This window comes from Cyprinodon tularosa, unplaced genomic scaffold (genome assembly GCF_016077235.1).
Source record: "Cyprinodon tularosa strain WSP-4 unplaced genomic scaffold, ASM1607723v1 ctg138, whole genome shotgun sequence".
NCBI classification, from domain to species: Eukaryota; Metazoa; Chordata; class Actinopteri; order Cyprinodontiformes; family Cyprinodontidae; genus Cyprinodon; species Cyprinodon tularosa.
Window position 1 is genome coordinate 1138786 of NW_024038200.1, and position 19818 is coordinate 1158603.

Below are 19818 nucleotides of genomic sequence, written 5' to 3' on the forward strand. Positions count from 1 at the left end.
GAACATAAACCATCAGTTTGTTCTACAATAAGCTGTTAGTGTTAAAGACTGCAGAACAAAGGCAGAATGGATTTCTTCACTACAAATTAAAGCAGCCTCATTAATTATTCAATTTAAAACATTTTATTCTAATATTGCAAATGAGTAGCAGTAAGAAAGTACAAACAATTTTGCATAATTATTGGTAAACATCTGAAATAATGAATTTTAATTTAGACCCAACTGCAGTTTTCTGCTTTATTCTTTTCTCTAATTTTCTTTATTTGTCCTGTTTTGTGAATCCTTGACATGAAGCTTTGAAGCATAAACACACCCAGTATTGTTACTGGACACAAAGACTTCAGACAAACACACAAAGACAGGTGAAGATCTGTTTGCTGTGAAAATATTGACCTTCACATTGGAAGAACAGTTTGGTTTCAGTCTTTACTTGTTTCTTGGAGTCTTGAAAATGAGATTAGGAAATGTTCTGCTTGCAAACATCCTTCCTTCCTGCTTTCAAGAAAAAAAAATAAAAAACAGTGATATTGGCCAACCACTAGAGGGCGACGTCATTCAGACAAAAATGTAGGAATCATATTATTCAATAATAATTCATATGCAGTTTTTCTCCTGATATGATTACATGTAAATATTCAACTGATATTTCAGTAAAAACACACAATAATCAACGCATTTAGTCATTTATCTTTGTTTGTATTCTTCTATATAGATATACAATAATATAGATGTATAATAATATAGATGTATATAGATAAATTGTGCCTCACGTTTTAGTATGTGCCTCACGTTTTAGTATCTAGTGAAAAATAATTTTTATAAGGTCCATATTTGTGTGACCATTTTTATATAATCTTTCTGCTGTTGTAAACACCAGGATTTCACCATTTTGGGAAAATAAAGGGATTTTCTATTCTATTCTATAAAGGCGGTTTTATGAGCCTAAAGTTAAGAGGAAGGTTTCACACTGCAAAAATAAAAGATGATTTATAATGTTATTTTTATTTAGAATAGCAAATATGGATTAAAGCTAAAATACTTCATCATTTCTAGGTAAGTTTGGGATCTAAATCAGAATCAGAAATACTTTAATAATCCCAGAGGGAAATTACTTTTGTTACATGCTCTAGTTACAGTTTTACATGATATAAACACACTACCAACTATGCAATATAATAAAGATAAAAAATAAGAATAAAAAGAGATAACATATATATAAACATATAGCTAAAGCCTTTTAAAATGTGGTTATAGATAAAATGTTAAAGATAAAAAGTTTTCTACGGTTTGGACATTTGATGTGAATCAGACATGATTCAGAAAAAAGATGAATTCTTAAGAAAAAACGCGAAAAAAAATGTTGAAAATGACAAACCTTTGACTAAAGCATGACTGACTTCCGGTCTATTTGTCATCTGACGGACGTCAGACTCAAAAAAACGATCGTTCCGCCTCGGATTGTGATTGGTTGAGATCTATGGAATCAGATGACGTCAGCGTCAGAGGAAAAGGTAACTTTCGGTCATTTCTGGTTTGGACACGACCTGCTGCTGCTGGAGGTAAGAAGGAGCCGCGGCTCAGCGGCTATCGCTTTCTGTCTCAGCGGCTTTATCCGTTTATTTAGCCGCCTTTAGGCCGCTTTATCCGGGCCTGGTTGAACAGCTTTAGCCGTGCGGTAGAAACTTACCGCTGGTTGCTCAACATGAGGCGGCTTCTCTCATCATTTCACGCGCCGTCCCATTGTTCGGCAGCATGGAGCAATTTTCTCATTTAAACATTTTATTTTCTTATTTCTAAAATCCTCTCTGGGAAGGAGATTCTATAGTCAATTTAAAATGGTTTAATTTTAAAATAGAAATAATAATAATAATAAAAGATAAATAAATTAAACATTTCCAGCTGCTAAATTAGAAACATTTGAGGGTTTTTTTTATGTGTCAGAAATCCGTCCGTAACGGAGAGCTGGTGTTGCCATGGCGATGGTTCATTCACACGCGCCTGTTGCGTTTCTGTGCGTTTTTTTGGGTCGAACCGGATGTGTTTCACTTCCAGGATAATAACACTAAAATAACTCCATCTTTTACCTTTTTTTAATATTCAAATAAGGCTGTTTTTATCAAACATATAACTTGATCCAGATTAGAAAAAAATTAATTAAAAATGTTTTTAAAAAATTGAGATATTCTGATGTTTGATTCAGATTCAGTTGATCCAGAATCCAAGCTGTTCAGACTGACAGCGGGAACAGGGAAGATCAGCTGCTCCACTTCACTTCCTTTGAATTTCCACTCAGTTTACAGCATCATGCCGGGTGGAGTGGGTGGAGTGGGTGTGGGACAACGGCTCTTTCTAAAACATTTAAACAGTCGTTGTTTCTGTCAACATCAAAGCTACAGAAATGTCTGTCTGTCTGTCTGTCAGTGGCGGTTCTAGACAAAAATGTACCGGGGGGGGCAGGAGGGGCCCCGCATGTTTCCATGGGGGCCCAGAAAAGCTTGAAATAAAAAACAGAGCAAAGGTTTGAAATATAGTAAGATAGCTGCATGAAGTGAAATTTCTACTCAATTAAATTAAAATTCCATGTTTTATTAGATCATCATACATTCATAATTCAGGAATTTTACATTTTTTTTTACTTAATTTAATTTAAAATTGCAGTTTTCTATAAAATCTGAATTAGAACTAAAGAAAAACGGATACATTAGGTTGTAAAAATTAGAGTATTTTATTTTTATTTGTTTAAAAAAAACATTTAGCAGATGAAAACTGGGATCCTATCTCAATTCCACTGAAGCTATCACCTTATTGTTTCTGGATAATTAAACAGAGTTTGTAAAGGAAAAAAAAAAAGATCCAAAGGACCTATCAGTAACCGTGATTGTAAAAGCGCATATCATCATTAGAATTTCTGGAGTATTATGTCTACAGTACAGGGGCCAGGACATGGTCTACAGGGGCACTGGCCCCCTTTAGCGCCTGTCTAGAACCGCCCCTGCTGTCTGTCTAGTGACTCTAACTGTTTATCAGATCAAGCTTTCAGTCAGCATCTGAGGATTTAATAAAAGTTTCCAGAATTTATTTTGTTTTTATTTTTAAAAGTTTCTCCAGGTGATGGGACCCCCCCCACCCACTCCTGCTGCAGTCTCAGCAGCTACAAACACTAGAATCTGTTTAAAAACTCACTCCCCCACATGTTTTGGAGTGTTTGCATTCAGAGGTCGGTGTCTGGCACGTGAAGCTCTGCAGATGTTATTTTAAAACGTTTTTTTCGCTCCTCTACATCCTCTGTGGGTAGAGCGTGTCCTCTAGTGGCCTTTCAGCGTCCACCGGTGGGGTGAGCCTCCACAGTATTGTCATTGGCTGTCTGTCCTCCTCAGCATAACCCACCGGGCCGTGGCCATTGGACGGCGGTCTGTCTGGTCAGACAGGGCAAAGTGTCGCTGCTTCATCCCTTTATGAGCCTCTGATAAGCAGCTCTTTATTTCATCAATGGAGGGACCTGCTGAAAGGCTTCACCTGAAGTCATCCAGCAGCATAAAGTTACAATTTTCTTACAAAGGGAGGAAGGTCCAGAAGGTGGTGAGTGACTGAGCGCGCTGTGAGAGAGTTAGATCAGTCTGCATAGAGCTAGATTTATTAGCAACAGGCGGCATATTCACCTCATTTCCAAACCTCTTATTTCTGGATTGTTTTGTTTTAATGTGAGGTTTGAACATCAGATAAACTTAGCTTCCCTGATTGATCGGTCACGGTCGTTTAGTTTATTTTTATTTTTTTTCATAGATAATCAGTCCGTAAATAAACTTTTTCCTAAATCTAGACATTTTAATTTTTAGGTTCTTGTGGTTTTATAACCTTTTGCCAAAATATGACTGTAATGGGGAGTGTTGGTCTAGTGGTTAGAGCTTGGAATCCTGAGGTTGTGAGTTCGAGTCCCACTCCTACAGACTCTCTGTCCCTGAGCAAAGACCTTTAACAATTAATAATTTAAAATGCATTTAATCATATTCTTCAACTGTATCAGTGATCCAGTGGGGAAAAAATAAAGTCATAAAAACAAAAATTCTGTCAATTCACAAAGTTTTTATTCATCGTTTATTCTAATTTAGCATTTAGATCAGGCGTCTTCAATGTTTTCCAGGCCAAGGACCCCAAACTGATGGTGAGATGGAGCGGGGACTTTAATAATCCCACCCTGGGATTATTAAAGTATTTCTGCTTCCTGGTTGATGGGACAGGTGTTGTGAATGAAACGGTGCCCAGCTTAATGTGTGTCTCTGAATGTGAGCATTAATGACTGAAAGACATCTTCTGCCTCCATTTATCTGTTTACTACAGTGTGTTGAATTCATGTTAATGTGGATTTAAAGACATTTCAATTAGTGGAAAAAACTGCAGGAGGGAATATAAAAAAAAAAATAAAATAAAAAAAGTCTAATCAACCAAAACTTTCATTACCCCCATGCAGTTCCTCCGATAATTAACCTATTTTCCGGTGATAAATGGTCAGCTCTTTGCTTTACAGACACGCTTTCCCTAACTCACCATGTTTGGTTTAAAATCTTAGCTGCTCATTTTGTTTCTGGAATTATTTTTTTTGGTATTTTTGCAAAATATTTCATTATTGTCCAGAAACAGGTGGGGGCCTCTCTGTGCATGAGGCAGTTTATTCCCTTCATCTCGTCTCTTTGATCTCTTCAGTGTTGAGGAGCAACCTGAGTTTATTTTATTATTACATCTGATTGTTTCTGTTTTCTCTGTTTTTTTCTGTCTCATTTCAGCTGAATTCTTGGAAACCTCAGACTCGGTGCTTCTGTTGTTGAGCCGTTAAATCAGTGTGCGCTCCCTTCCTGTTTCCATTTGCGGCTGATAAAACCCAAAGCTGCTTTTCACTTCCTCTCCTCCAGACGGTGGCATGGGCGCCCAGTCAGACTCCACCCTCCAGTCCGTCCTCCTCTTTCCGCTCCACCTCCTCATCTGGTTGTACTCGCTCATTTCATTCCTGCCCTGGTACTTCATCACCGGCGCTGGCCAGAAGTGTTCTCAGTCCAAGAGGATGAAGGCTCGTTCTACCAGCGGCTCCCCGGAGGGCCCCTACCGCTCCGTGGACCACTTTGAGTCCTTGGCCACAGAAGACTTCCCAGGGAAGGACACCCTGGATAAACTCTTCCAGCATGCGGTGCAGCGCTTCGGCCCGGCCGACTGCCTCGGCACCAGAGAGGTGCTGAGCGAGGAGAACGAGATTCAGCCCAGTGGGAAAGTGTTTAAAAAGGTACGCTTTGTTTATACTGTGAGCCTCTCAGGGATTCCCAGGCAGCTGAAGCTCCGTCTGCTTGCAGGTGATACTGGGGGAGTACCGGTGGCTGTCCTACCAGCAGCTGGACGCTGCGGCCAGCGAGTTCGGCAGCGGACTGGCGGCTCTGGGGCAGCAGCCCAAAAGCACCATCGCCATTTTCTGTGAAACCAGAGCGGAGTGGATGATCACGGCGCAGGCATGCTTCAGGCGCAACTTCCCCCGTAAGTCAAATGCAGAACTTTCACTACCAGAAAATGTTGCTTGAACTTCTGCATAGCAGAGCAGCAGCAGCTGTGTTTGACTGGCCGTGTTTGGCAGTGGTGACCTTCTACGCCACGCTGGGAGAGGACGCCATCGCCTACGGACTGAACGAAACCGCCGTCACTCATCTGGTCACCAGCGTGGAGCTCCTGGAAACCAAACTGAAAGTGAGTCGATCATGTTGATTGGGGGGGGGGGTGTCTAATTGGGTGGTTTGAGAAGCTATCATGAGATCCAGAGAATACTGGAGGATAATGGGATTTATTGTGAGCAAATGGAAGAACTTTAGCAGAGGTTTAATTTTCTGATTCGGTTGCTGTGAACGGCCCCTGGGGGCCCCACTTTCAGCATCCCTGACCCTGGAAGAATACGTTAGGGTTTATTCCAGGATATCAGGACAAAGGGACACATTGTTCAAAAAATCTAGTTATCCAACAATCATCCAGACTTTTTGCGTATATAAAGATCAGGGCTGGAAATTATGATTATTTTACTAATCGATTCATCTGTCAAATGTTTTTTTCTATATTTTATCAGATCAATATTCAAAATAAATGATTAATACAATAAGCCACAAACAACAATTTCCAATACAACCAAACAAACAATTGAGTAAAAACAACTAAACAAGTCAGAAAGCTGAAAATCCATGTTTTTTTTTTTCTTTTTTCTCATTATTATTATTATTATTTTTTTTTTTTTACTTGGCAGGTGAGATAAAGGAAAAATTTTTCTTGAGTGACTTTTATTTTTATCATAACAGAGAAATATGTTAAGTATGCCTATAAAATCTGTACCTGTGTGTTTACATTTATCTTACTACCATATTAAATGGAAATGTCTTCAAAGGGTTCCATCTTTTCTCTAATAAACCAGTGGACAAGTTTAATTTATTTTCTACATCGTATAAACGATCACTAGTTTCTCTTTCCATTGATTTACAGCAGGGGGTAAAGGTTTATACCAACATATTGTTATCATTTTTTTGGCTATGTGAACAAAGATACCAAATAAGTTTTGTTCTTCTTTACTTAAATTATTTGGTGGAATTCCCAGAACGAAGATCCGGGGATTCCAATCAATATCAGCATGCAAGATATTTAAAATTTCCTCTCTAATTCCCTCCCAGAATTTCTTAATCTTTGGTTAATACCAAAAGACACGAGTCTGATCTCCAACTAGTCCGCGCAGAGCTTTGAAATATCTAACGATTATTTTCCAATAAAACTAGGGATGCACGATATTGGGATTTTGGCCGATATCCGATATGCCGATATTTTAAAACTCATGTAGCCGATAACCGATATCGATACCGATGTTAAAGCTGGACAAAAATAAGTAGTCATTGAAAATAGCAGTTTTGTTATCCATTTCTGACACTTTGAAAAATAATAAACTCAAATATATTTTCATATGCTGATATCAAATCGATTTTTAAAAACGCGGTATCGATCTATTTTACTTTCAAAATCTGGTGAAATTTCATCGTTCTGTTACAAACTCTCGTGATATTTTGCAAATTCTTGTGAGATTTTGTTAGTAAAACAGATCGATACCGCGTCAATATATCAACATATAAAAATATGGCAACATTTCGCGAATTTTCGGGGGATTTCGTAGCATAACGATGACATATAGCAATATTTCATTAGTAAAAGAGATTGATATGGTGTTTTTAAATGGCAATATATCAGCATATGAAGATATTGGGATATTTTAATGGATCAATATTTTTTCCCTCGTCTTTAGAAGTTTTTAAGTCTGTAAAAAAGAAGTTTTTGAGAAGGAAGAAGAAGTAGTATTTTTTTTTTTTTGTTTAGACTTTAGAAACTCAGAAGCTGATCAAATATCGGGTTAAATATCAGTGGGGCGGCCGATGTCCGATATTCAGTTTTTAAGGCCGATACCGATAGGGGGCCGATTATATCGTGCATCCCTAAATGTTGGACTGTTAGTCAGTTTATGTCCAGTTACACTCACTTGCTCCCACTCTTCATCTTCAATCACATCGTTCATTTCTAGTTGCCATTTCAATTGTTTTTTTTTCTTCAATTAATTAATTAATTAATAATTAGATAGAAAAAGATTCCTTAAAGAAGACTTTTTAGAAAATTAAAACCAAAACTTTTCCACTCGAGGAGTTCAGGATAGAAAAGATTGACAGACGGAAAAGTTTTTGTCTGGACACAAATATACGTTTGAATTTTATTAAAAACTGTAACTTTTATTTTCCACAGTTAGGAAACTCTAACATGTTTTTACACTGCAAAAAAAGTAGATCTAAATAAGTCATTTATTCTTAAAATAAGTGCATTTTTTCTTGAATTGAGGAGGTAAGTGAGACGCTTTGCTAATGGAACAAGACAATATACATTTAAAATAAGGAATTTGTCTCATTTCAAGTTCCGATTATCTAATCATCTTGTTTTAATTGAAAACATCCTCATTCCATTGGCAGATCATCTTATTTTCCTACTCAAATTGAGGTTAATTACACTTAATTTAAGACATTTTTACTTGTTTCTTGATTGTTTTTGCAGAGTATTTAGCTGCACTGGAAAAAATCGAAATCTAGACAAGTAATTTTTTCTTAAAATAAGTGCATTTGTTCTTAAATTAAGGAGGTAAGTGAGACACGTTGCCAATGGAATAAGACAATTTACATTTACAATAAGAAAACACGACTGCATTGTCTTATTTCAAGTGTATTTTATCCAAATATATAATTTTAAGAGTAAAAATACTCATTCCATTGGCAAATCATCTCATTTACCTGCTTAAATTAAGAGTAAATACACTTAATTTAAGACATTTTTGCTAATTTTTAGATAGTTTTTCCAGTGTGAGCTGCACATGTGTCGTTATGTTTGCAGACAGACGGTCAGTCCTGATCAAACATGTCCGACTGATTTTTTTGTTCACTTTCACTCGTCGTGTTTTTTTGGGGTTTTATGTTTAATTTAAGCATTAATGGAAGCTGGCAGGATGTTAGTCGGACGCCTCTGTGACAGAAATCCTTCATTATTAGACTGAAATCTGTGGATAACCGGCCCTGTTCTATCTTTGTTTGTTCAGAAAGTTCTGCCGCAGATCTCCAACCTGAAGCACATCGTCTATGTGGACCAGAGGAAAGTGAGCTCAGAGGGCTTCCCAGCAGGAGTTTCCATCCACAGCATGCAGGCCGTACGGGAGCTGGGCGCCGCGCCAGAGAACCGTCTGTATCCCTCCTCCTTAGCGTCCATTCAGGAGAATAAAGCTGGAAACGGCAGTGACTGATGTATTTCCTTCCACAGTGGGAAGGGAAATCGTGACGCCTCAGCCCTCCGATCTGGCGGTGGTGATGTACACCAGCGGTTCCACGGGTCGCCCCAAAGGAGTCATGATAGTTCACAGCAACCTGATCGCAGGGATGACCGGCCAGTGCGAACGCATCCCTGGACTCGGGTACGTTTTATTTGATCTTTTCTAAGCTCCTCTCACAGGTTGACGATTTAGACCAGCGTACAAAAAATATGGCAAAAACGCTGCTATATGTTGGATAAGTCATGAGTACGCTGAAATACGGCGTGTCCCGCCATACATCGGCCATCAGTTCCAAAACAATGAAACCTCTACATGCATGTTACTACAGAAATCATCCCTACCAGTCAGCGTTTTCTGAACTAGGGCAGAGATGTCTAGAAAGCTAAAATCTGCGTAGGCCTGGACACCCGGCCGGGGTTAACCCCTCATTCATTCATTTAGTTCAGGAACTATATGAACTTTATAGATGATGGAGATCGGCCTGTTTTCCTGTGTGGTCCTGTTTCTCTGACCGTGACTGGCTGGATGTGCTCTCTTCGTCCTCTGGCATGGGAGCTGGCTCACACACAGATGGCCGCTCACACTGAGCCTGGTTCTGCTGGAGGTTTCTTCCTGTTCAAAGGGAGTTTTTCCTCTCCACTGTTGCTACAAGCATGCTTAGTGTGAGGGATTGCTGAAGAGTCAATGAGTCGATGCAATCAGCTGGTTTTCCTTAGATAGAAAACTTTGAATCAATCTGACTGGATGATCTGGTGAACTGGAAAGTGACCTGAGATGACATGATGGGAATTGGAGCTATAGAAATAAACTGAATAGAATTGAGCTGGTAGTCCTGACCGGGAATGACGGATTTGTGTTTTTTTTTAGGCCTGAGGACACGTACATCGCCTATCTGCCTCTGGCTCACGTTCTGGAAATGACGGCTGAAATCTCCTGCGTAACGTACGGCTGCCGCATCGGTTACTCCTCCCCTCAGACTCTGTCCGATCAGGTAGAGTGACTCATCCCGCCGCTGTGCGCCGTCGCAGCGGTCTGACCCGTCCTACTTTAGTCAGAATATATCTGCTGCTCTTCAGTTGTCTCTGTTGCCTTTAGTCCACCAGAATAAAGAAAGGAAGCAAAGGAGACTGCTCTGTGCTCAGACCCACTCTGATGGCAGCTGTGCCGGTAAGAATCCCGCCTTTTTTCATTCGCTTCATCAGAAACTCTTCTTCTCTCGTTGCTTATTTTCCTGTTTTCCTCCTAAAACAGGAAATCATGGATCGCATCAACAGGAATGTGATGAGTAAAGTGCAGGAGATGAGCTACGTTCAGAGGACGCTGTTTACTCTGGGCTACAAATATAAACTGGAGCAGGTCAAGAGGGGCTATGATGCTCCTCTTTGCAACATGTAAATAACCTGCATGCCCCCCCCACTCATCCGTGGCTCAGTCACTTTGATAGTTTTTAGTTAGAGTAACGCTCTGGTCTACATTTTTGCAGCTTGTTGTTCCGGAAAGTGAAGAAACTGCTGGGTGGGCGCGTGAGGATGATGCTGTCAGGTGGAGCCCCCCTGTCCTCGGCCACTCAGAGGTTTATGAACGTTTGCTTCTGCTGTCCGGTGGGCCAGGGCTACGGCCTGACCGAAACCTGTGGAGCCGGCACCATCACAGAAGGTACGAACCAGAACAATTAGCCTCCTGGGAGCAAACGTGAGGAGTAAATGCAGCCCAGCTGTGTGTGAGTTCATCTCAGCCACTCATTGGGATCTTAAAGGAATAGTACACCCAAAACATGATTAGCCTTCATTTTCTACTCACCCCCATCCTGAACAACACTCTGGAGTACTTTTTTGATATCTCAAATGCATCTGGAGATCTGGGAGGCTTCTTGCTGTCTGCTGACATTCAAATAATGGAGGTCTATGGCGCCCGAGGCAGAAAGGTCCATAAAAGTCCACAAAAAACGTGTCAATGTTCCTCCATACTGCTCGTCCAATGTATTCCAAGTGTCCTGAGTGGGTAGCGTCCAGAATTTACTCGAAACGAAGTCATTTAGAATGTTTTTAGAGCATAAACAGTAGTGTATAGGATTTCCTAAAAACGCGTTCACGAGTCTACGGAAACCGTGGCAGACCAAACCAGATGAAAGTGCGCATTCAGCGTCTGCTCTGCCGATAATGCAAGCGTAGAAGAAGAAATGTGCTGTTTACCTGTGCAAAGAAAGAAACAACGAAAGAAAAATGTCTGAGGACTTCAGTGTTGAGGAAGAGCATGAGTTCTTTGCCGAGCTGAATGCGCACTTTCATCTGGTTTGGTCTGCCGCGGTTTCCGTAGACTCGTGAACGCGCTTTCAGGAAATCCTATACACTACTGTTTATGCTCTAAAAACATTCTAAATGACTTCGTTTCGAGTAAATTATGGACGCTACCCACTCAGGACACTTGGAATACATTGGACGAGCAGTATGGAGGAATATTGACACGTTTTTTGTGGACTTTTATGGACCTTTCTGCCTCGGGCGCCATAGACCTCCATTATTTGAATGTCAGCAGACAGCAAGAAGCCTCCCAGATCTCCAGATGCATTTGAGATATCCAAAAAGTACTCCAGAGTGTTGTTCAGCATGGGGGTGAGTAGAAAATGAAGGCTAATCATGTTTTGGGTGTACTATTCCTTTAAAGGTTCAGGGTCTCAGCTGAGGGGAAGTTTAACCCCTTAGGGTCGTAGAAACAGATTCTGCCTAAAATTACATATGTCAATTAAAGTCCAGCTCCCAAACTATAAATTAGAAATACAACTGTTTGTAATTGTTGAACATAAAGGCATTGAGGATTATCTTTCAGGTGGAATAACTATTTTAAATTTCACCATGTCTGATTTATAGGTGATTAAACTAAGAAAAAATGAAAAATATTTTGCCTCGCCAAATTTTTCCAAACTAAAAATTGCGAAACACCATGAAAGCCCATTAGAAACTCTGGATGAACCCTGAGGCTTTATTGATCAACATCTTGACTATAGCTCAAGCTAATTTGGACTGAATCAATTAAAGCACGTTTAGGTTTTAGTGGGCAGTGAGCTAGGAGGAAATATCATTTTAACACAATGCCAAAAGTGACCAAATTATGCAAAAATGCATTTTTCCACTCATAAAAGGGAATCTGATCAGACAAATATACTGATTTCCATTATTGGAGACCTTCTGCATGAGACAAAGCCTTTGCTCCTCAGATTTAGTCGTTGGTTCATTGAAATTTACCAATAAAATCACCAAACTGGATAGAAAATAAGAATAACAGAGCAGCTTATGTAACGCATGCCGGTTACATCATCTGAAATGGTCTCACTATGACCTTCGACCCCTCCTCGGAAAGGTCTGAACGTCTAGTTTCCAATGATGCCCGCCGTTAGTGGGCGGGGCTAAAAATGAATACCTGCTGGTGTATTACTCCCGCAGAGTCACCACGCCAGGTGGGATTCTACATCTCATTTTATTTATTTATACAGCTATAAAACAAAATGTATTTTTGAATACATGGTGTGGATGAAACACCATGTGACTGTGTTTTGGCCATTTCTATAAATACATAAACATCAGCTGGACCCGGTCCTCATAAAACAATAGAATAGACTTCATTAAACTTGATTTTATTAATGTTTAGCTTTAGGAATGACATTAAAAAATAAAATAAAATTCCAAGCGAGCATTTTTGTCCTGCTTATAAAGACCCAATTTGTGGATGAAAGCTAACTTTGAACAGGTGAAGCATAACGGTGGCAGCATCATGCTGTGGGTTTGACTTTCTTCAGATTTTTGAAGCCTGATTAACTGAAATCCTGTGGATGAAGTTTAACTTCCAGCTAGATATTTTTCAACTATAAATCTTTAATAGAAAAATAGAATAAAATGCAGCGCCAGGCTCTACATTTTATTCTATTTTCCTTTGGGCTGCAACTAACGACTATTTTACAAATTGATTCTTTAGATTAATCGATTAATAATCAGATAGCCAAAGGTTCCTTAAAGAAGATTTTGTACGAATTAAACGGATAAAACAAAAACTTTTCCACCTGAGCAGTTCTGGATCGAGCAGATTGACAGACGGAATGTTCATATTTATTTTTTACAATCTTTGTATAATTCCTTCTCTAAGTTGGTCGCTCTGTCGGATAAAGACGTTTTAGATTCTCTATCCTCCAGTTAAGGATTAATCGATTACTAAATTAGCTAAAGATAATTTCAATAACTGATTAATCTGAATAATTGTTACAGCCCTACTTTTCATGTGTTTTATTTGCTTCCATTGTTTAGGTGCATGTCTGCTGTTGTTGACTGATTTAAAAACATCTAAAACAGTTTTGAATATCTCTCTATTAAACGTTAAAATAAGCGTTCTGTCTACAGTTGCAGATTTCAGCACCGGGCGCGTCGGAGCTCCTCTGATCTGCTGTGAGATTCAGCTCAGAGATTGGACCGAAGGTACGCCTATAAAACATGCTGCTACACGCTGGACGCGCTGTGCAGAACAGGAACTGGTTTAGGTGCCAGGATGATGATGATGATGATGGCGTGCGGCGGTCTGTTTACCGCTCTATTTACTCCTCAGGTGGCTACACCAGCAAAGACCAGCCCAACCCAAGAGGGGAGATCCTGATCGGTGGTCCCAACGTGACCATGGGCTACTTCAGGCAAGACGGCAACAATCAGGACTTTTTTGTGGATGAAAAAGGTCAGAGGTGGTTCTGCACCGGAGACATCGGAGAGGTTTACCCTGATGGCTGCCTGCAGATCGTAGGTCAGTATATTCCCATCCAATCAACTTAACTTTACCGTTTATTGGCAGAGAAGCTGCATTCCAAAAAAAGACAATTAAAAACAATCAGCTGGACTTTGTTTCCAGGTTTTAAGACGTTTCTCTTCCATCCAGGAAGCTTTTTCAATCCAAAATGTCAGAAATAGCGTTTAGTTCCAGGTTTTATCCAGCAGCCTATTCAGCCAGGCCAACTATTCCCCCTAACGACCCCCCTTTCAGAGACATAGACAGGTATGGGGCATTGCAGGCTAACAAAGAAGCCAAACGACCCCCATTCCAAAGGGGGGGACCCGTTCATCCGTTTCTATTTGCATGTTTTCTAAACTAAAACCAGGCTTTGTTGGGCTGCTGGATAAAACCTGGAACTAAACGCTATTTCTGACATTTTGGATTGAAAAAGCTTCCTGGATGGAAGAGAAACGTCTTAAAACCTGGAAACAAAGTCCAGCTGATTGTTAACTTTTTTGGAATGACTATTCCAGGCAATTTTACGCCTTCAGGTCTCGGTTTTCGGGTTTCATGCCACTTTGTTTTCTGTTTGTTTTTTTTAAAGATCGCAAAAAAGATTTGGTGAAGCTGCAGGCTGGGGAGTACGTTTCTCTGGGCAAAGTGGAATCTGCTCTGAAGAACTGTTCTCTGATCGACAACATCTGCGCTTACGCTAACAGGTGAGTCAGTGTGGCAGCTGGTTCATGGCCGGGATTCCTGCAGGTCCAACACTCACAGACGGAGACGGGGAATTCAAATGAGGCTGAAATCAAGATGTTTGATACGTTAGAGCCTTCAGCCTTTACCACAAACAGGTCGGTAGGCTTAATCTCGTAAAACGTGTCCTGACTGAACTCTGCTCAGAGATAAATGGTAGCAGGACTGCTTGCTTAGAGCTCTGAAATGTTCACATTAACAGAGGAAAAACAGGAGGCATGGATGCAAGAATTTCACAACAGCTGATTGTCTAAAAGTACAATAACTGATTATAAAATAAAGACTATTTTTACTTAAATCTTTTAATGTAAAGATTTAATTCTTTGACATTTTATTTTTTCCATCTCAAATATAAAAACAACATAAATATGTTCCAAAAAAAAGTTAAAAACAATCCACTGGACTTTTCTGTTTTCCCTCGACTTTTAAAGTCGAAGGAAAAACATATTTGAATGTCTTAAATTTCCTTTTTTTTTTTTTACTTTTTTTCATATTTCTTTTTCAGATTCAGTTTAACAGACTCTATTCTTTTCATGCTGTCTTTTACAGCTTAGATTCTCTTCAATTCAGTTTAGTTTGACTTCTGGAAGCAGATTTTCCTCAGTAAGGAAAAGCTAAGAAGTTATTTAAAGCAATTTGGAAAAATCAACACGAAGTTTAGAAAAAAGTTAATAAAATAATGAAAATCTGTAAGAAATCCTTTCTTAAAATCTGTGTTTTTTCCGTTATCTTCTGCAGGCCAGTTAGTTCTACGTCAGCCTGAACAACTAAATTCGGCCAATCATATATCAACGGTCATCTGTCAATCAAATGTTTTCGGTCATAGCATCCTGATTCATGTGTTGCAGCTAATATACGCAACGGTTGAAATAAGAAAACAGAATAATTTCCTTTCCCACTGAGTGGGGGGGGTTCTCCTCTCTACCTTCAGGTTTCTAATAAAAGCAAACGAGTTCAGACAAACATGCGGCTGCTTGTGCTCTAAAATATTTGGAAATGTGCCATAGAAGTGCGTCTGACAGCATCACGCTTCGTTACAGAAGCTTTTTATTGGATAAAAAATGTTCTCCTGGTTAATAGATCCAGGAAGTTCACCTTTAACGTAGCATCACTGCAAAAAAAACATCTAGAAATAAGTCAACGTTTCTTAAATTAAGTGTATTTACCCTTAATTTGAGCAGGTAAATAAGATGATCTTCCAATGGAATGAGTTTTTTTTAACTCTTAAATTAAAATAATTGGAAAATATTAACTTGAAATAATACAATGTGTGTTTTTTTTCTAATTTTAAACGTAAATTGTCTTGTTCCATTGGCAAAGTGTCTCACTTACCTCCACAATTAAAGTAAAAATGCACTTATTTTAAGAAAAAATGACTAATTTAGATTTCTTCTAGAGATGTAGAGAGAAAATCAGGTAAAGCAGTGGAGACCTAAACGTAGAAATGGTAATATAGATTAAAACCAGAACGCAGAACCTGCTGGGATCGAACACACGGCTGAATGAGTCTTTATTACCGCTCCTCTGGTAACAACCTTCCTCTGTTTGTCAGTTAGGACGCTTTCATATATTCAAATATTTATAGATGTAGAGGAGATAGACTCTGCTAGTAAATGCAAATGAAAAGGCAGCGATGTCCTGTAGGAATAAACATCCCTGTCCAGGAAAGGGGAAGTTTGTTCTTTCTGTGTCATCACTATAAAGACATTAAACTCCTTCACACTGACCCCTTTTCTATCCTCCGTTTCCGTAGCGACCAAAACTATGTGGTCAGCTTCGTGGTTCCCAACCAGAAAAGGCTGACGGAGCTCGCCAAGCAGAGAGGCGTGGAGGGGAAATGGGAGGAGCTCTGCAACCACCCTGAAATGGAAAAAGAGGTTCTGAAGGAGATCAAGGAGGTCGCAGCTAAAAGTGAGAGACGACTGCTGGATGTTTGGTCGATTCTGTGCCCAGATGAGCTTTGAACTCTAAACTTAAAAATAGAAACAATCATTTCATCGTCTGCTCGCCTCAGTCGGTTTCTATCCGTCTCTGAAGTTCATTTGTTTCTGTTTAAGCTAAAATAATGTCCTGAGGATGTTCAGATTCAACACGCTACTGGCAGTTTGCTGAAGGGCTAGGCTAACGTTAGCATGCATATATTTTAATGGCCGACTGAGAGCTGCAGCAGCCAGTTTAGTCTCTTTAAAGGTATACTGGAATATTTTCATGATTTTGTTTTTTAAAAGACCCGCCCTCTGCATGCACAGCCCTGTGCCCACGTGCGAGGGCGTGCAAGGGCCCATTTCTCCTCGTGCACGCTCTGGTTAAAAGTTGCTGTTTGCATATTGCTCATATAAGCTTATTTTCTGAAAGAAGATTTGCAAATTTTCCAATATGTCAGACTCACCACCAGTGAGGTCACACCTTGCTGATTTATCCAGCGTCTGAACTGACGTTCCAGAATCTCCTGAAACGCTGGCAGACGCTGAATTTTCTGTGGAGTTTTTCCATTTTGGGCGTATAGATAGAGTATTCATAACCAGTCCAGAACTTACTAACTTCTGCATAACGCACATGAGGCACAAGCATCATTTTATGGGGATTAATAAAAGCCAACATATTCTTCCAGCAGGTTTCTAGATTCTAAGTTAATTTAGCCATTAATAAACTGTTTCAGAGGAGTGATCATAGCGCTCTGCATCAGCAGTGCTGCGTCTGACTCCCTGCCAGCTCCCAGATCAGCTTCTCTGATTGGTTGATGCGGCGCGTCCAGCAGCTAAAGTTCAATGTTTTCATTTCCAGCAGCTGCTGCTTCTGAAGCGCTTTACGCGCCTCAGATGCATCAACATGTTCTGCTCCTGCTGTCGACGTGCTGCAGGACATTTTGATGCGCGTCAACCATTGGTTTTGCATGTAAAGCAGCAGTTTCTGCTGCGTAAAGTGCGTGTGGTGTGAACGTAGCGTGATAAAGATGAGCCTTGCTCAGAACCCAGACAGAATATTGCTCCACATCAGATTAAAAATCTCTAATCCCTTTTCTCTCCCTTTCTAATTTATTTCTTTTTGTATATCTTGTAAGACTTTCTGACTCTGCTTCTTTCTGCTTTTTAATAGTTAAACTCCAGCGATTTGAGGTTCCAGTGAAGGTGCGTCTGAGCCCTGAGCCGTGGACCCCGGAGACCGGCCTCGTCACGGACGCGTTCAAGTTGAAGAGGAAAGAGCTGAAAAACCACTATCTGAACGATATAGAAAGGATGTACGGGAGGAAATAGAAGATATCACAACAATCAACACGTGTTTCTGTAAATAGTTAGCCTAGCTTCTCCCAAACCAACGCTCAAAGGGAAACGTTGCAGTTCACGTTAGATTTCCATCAAACCAAAGCATCAGTAGGAAACGTGCTACAGCAGGCTGCTGCTTTACGAAACCATTTCCGTCCACCCCGTTCTGACGCAACTAAAGGTTGCTTTGTTTTTTCCCCATAACCGTAGCAGCCGCCCAGGTTGCTAACCAAAGTGCCTGCAAGGCTCCGTTCTGTACACTTATTATTGAACCACACTGCATTAGATTTACTGTTACAGGCTGACAGCCATGTGGAAATGTGTGTATATATTATTTTCTGTAATAGGAAAGGACTGGTGGCATTGATCTGGAGCCGTAGACGCTCCTACTGCGATTAATAGACGATGACTCTGGTACCCAGCTTTCAGCTGTCCGTGTGCCAAAGGAATTAAGAGGAAAATATGTGAAAGGCGAATTAAATACTGTACATAAGTGTCGCTGTTGATCCATACGCGCTGCTTTTTATTTATACGTGTAGGATCGATGGTTTTCTAAGAGATGCGTCGAAGTAGCGGGTCTTATTTCATCAAAAGGGTCAGAGACTTTCACAGCACTCTACTGCCTAAATCTGCGTCAATCTGTCGCCAAAACCAATCCAAATGTTAACAGACGTCTGCATGGATGGAAGCGGGGGTATTGCTGTTAGGGTGCCTTCAGTCTGGAGAACTTAAAGCAGTAGAAAGAGACTAAACTGCCATGTTTACATATTTATTGAAAAAGTTAGAAATAATCAGAAAGAAACGCCACTGATGTCTGGTTAGGATTTTATTTTTGGTGAAGACCAAAAATATGTAAACAGAGAATCTCAGGAAGATAAGTAGACGTGTTTGAGTATAAAACTGTCACAGGGACATGAAATGATAAAAATCTTGTGGGCACCTTATTTATTTAAGCTTCCTTAACTGTTAAAATGGTGACAACTTGCTTACTGTAATACTCTGCATTTCTCAACACATATTTGATATGAAGACTATTTCAAATCGGATTATTGTCAATTGTTTTTTTTTTTCACATATTGTGTTAAAAGGTTTTCATCATCAGAACTGTTCGACAACGGCAACCACTTTTCAAATGATCAACATTTCAGAATAAACTTCTTTTTTCCACATTTATTTGTTTTATGACTTATTTTTTTCTGTGCCTTCGCACACATGACTGGATAATACGGAAGAGGATTAGGGCCAGTGGAAAAAAAAAAAATAAAGTTAACTGATTTTTACATTTTATTTCAGTTTAGTATGGGGAAAAAAGTCAGAATTTTGAGATTAAAGTCAGAATTTTGAGATTAAAATCAGAATTCTGAGAAAAAAGTCAGAATTCTGACTTTTTTCTCAGAATTGACTTTTTTTTCCTCAGAATTCTGATTTTAATCTCAGAATTCTGACTTTTTTTTCTCAGAATTCTGACTTTTTTCCCCATGTTAAACTGAAATAAAATTTAAAAATCAGTTAACTTTATTATTTTTTTCAGTGGCCCTAATTCTCTTCCGTAAGATAAAGATGGAAGAACATATATTTTTATGGTTTTCCCTGAAATCAGAATATAATCACACGATAACGTTGGTTGAAAACTTGCAACTGAGTGCAACTGAGTGTGCAGCTGTTCAGAGGATCTCCATCTGAAGTTAAGTTATTTTCTCTGTGATATCTCTGTATCTAAGTAACTCTAACTGACTACTTTAAAACATAGCACCTTCTGCTGTACTTTTCTACTGAGCACTTGTCAGTTTCACACGGTTTTATTCCTGATAGCAAGAAGTAGCTAGCCTAGGCTAGCGCTAGCTTAGCATTGCTATGGCTTCTCTCTCTCCCTCCCTTGACTCTTTTCCAACTCTTCCTCTCCTCTCTCCTGCTCTCTGTGTCAGATGTTCAGTTATTCCTCTGCCTCCTTTAGTGATAATGGGATGTGTAATAAGTGTAGTATTTTTGTAGCTTTGGAGGCGAGGGTGTCAGAGTTAGAATCCAGGCTTCAGGCTGTTGAACATCCAGGAGTTAAAGTAGGCCCCCCACGTAGCTCTCCTCCAAAAGTGCCTGAGCAGCCAGGCGATTGGGTAACTGTACGCAGAAAGCGTAGTCGTGGATCTCTGCCCACTGGTCACCACCAACCCGTTCACGTTTCTAACCGGTTTTCCC

At 39.8% G+C, this 19818-nt stretch overlaps 1 protein-coding gene across 2 annotated transcripts; it reads left to right on the forward strand.

Moving 5' to 3' along the window:
• The first annotated feature begins 1451 nt into the window (after positions 1-1451).
• Positions 1452-18798, forward strand: acsl4a (acyl-CoA synthetase long chain family member 4a). 2 transcript variants are annotated; one of them, XM_038278111.1, is made up of 15 exons: positions 1452-1559; positions 4782-5272; positions 5340-5517; positions 5615-5724; positions 8633-8771; positions 8851-9001; positions 9728-9851; positions 9956-10027; positions 10112-10251; positions 10344-10516; positions 13249-13323; positions 13451-13639; positions 14211-14325; positions 16116-16273; positions 17459-18798. In XM_038278111.1, exons 2-15 carry the CDS (start codon positions 4916-4918, stop codon positions 17614-17616), a joined length of 2139 nt encoding a protein of 712 aa, XP_038134039.1. In that variant the 5' UTR covers positions 1452-1559; positions 4782-4915; the 3' UTR covers positions 17617-18798. The 2 variants fall into 2 exon arrangements, with proteins under 2 accessions (XP_038134039.1, XP_038134040.1); XM_038278112.1 differs by lacking the exon at positions 1452-1559 and adding an exon at positions 3436-3579.
• Positions 18799-19818: the final 1020 nt, after the last annotated feature.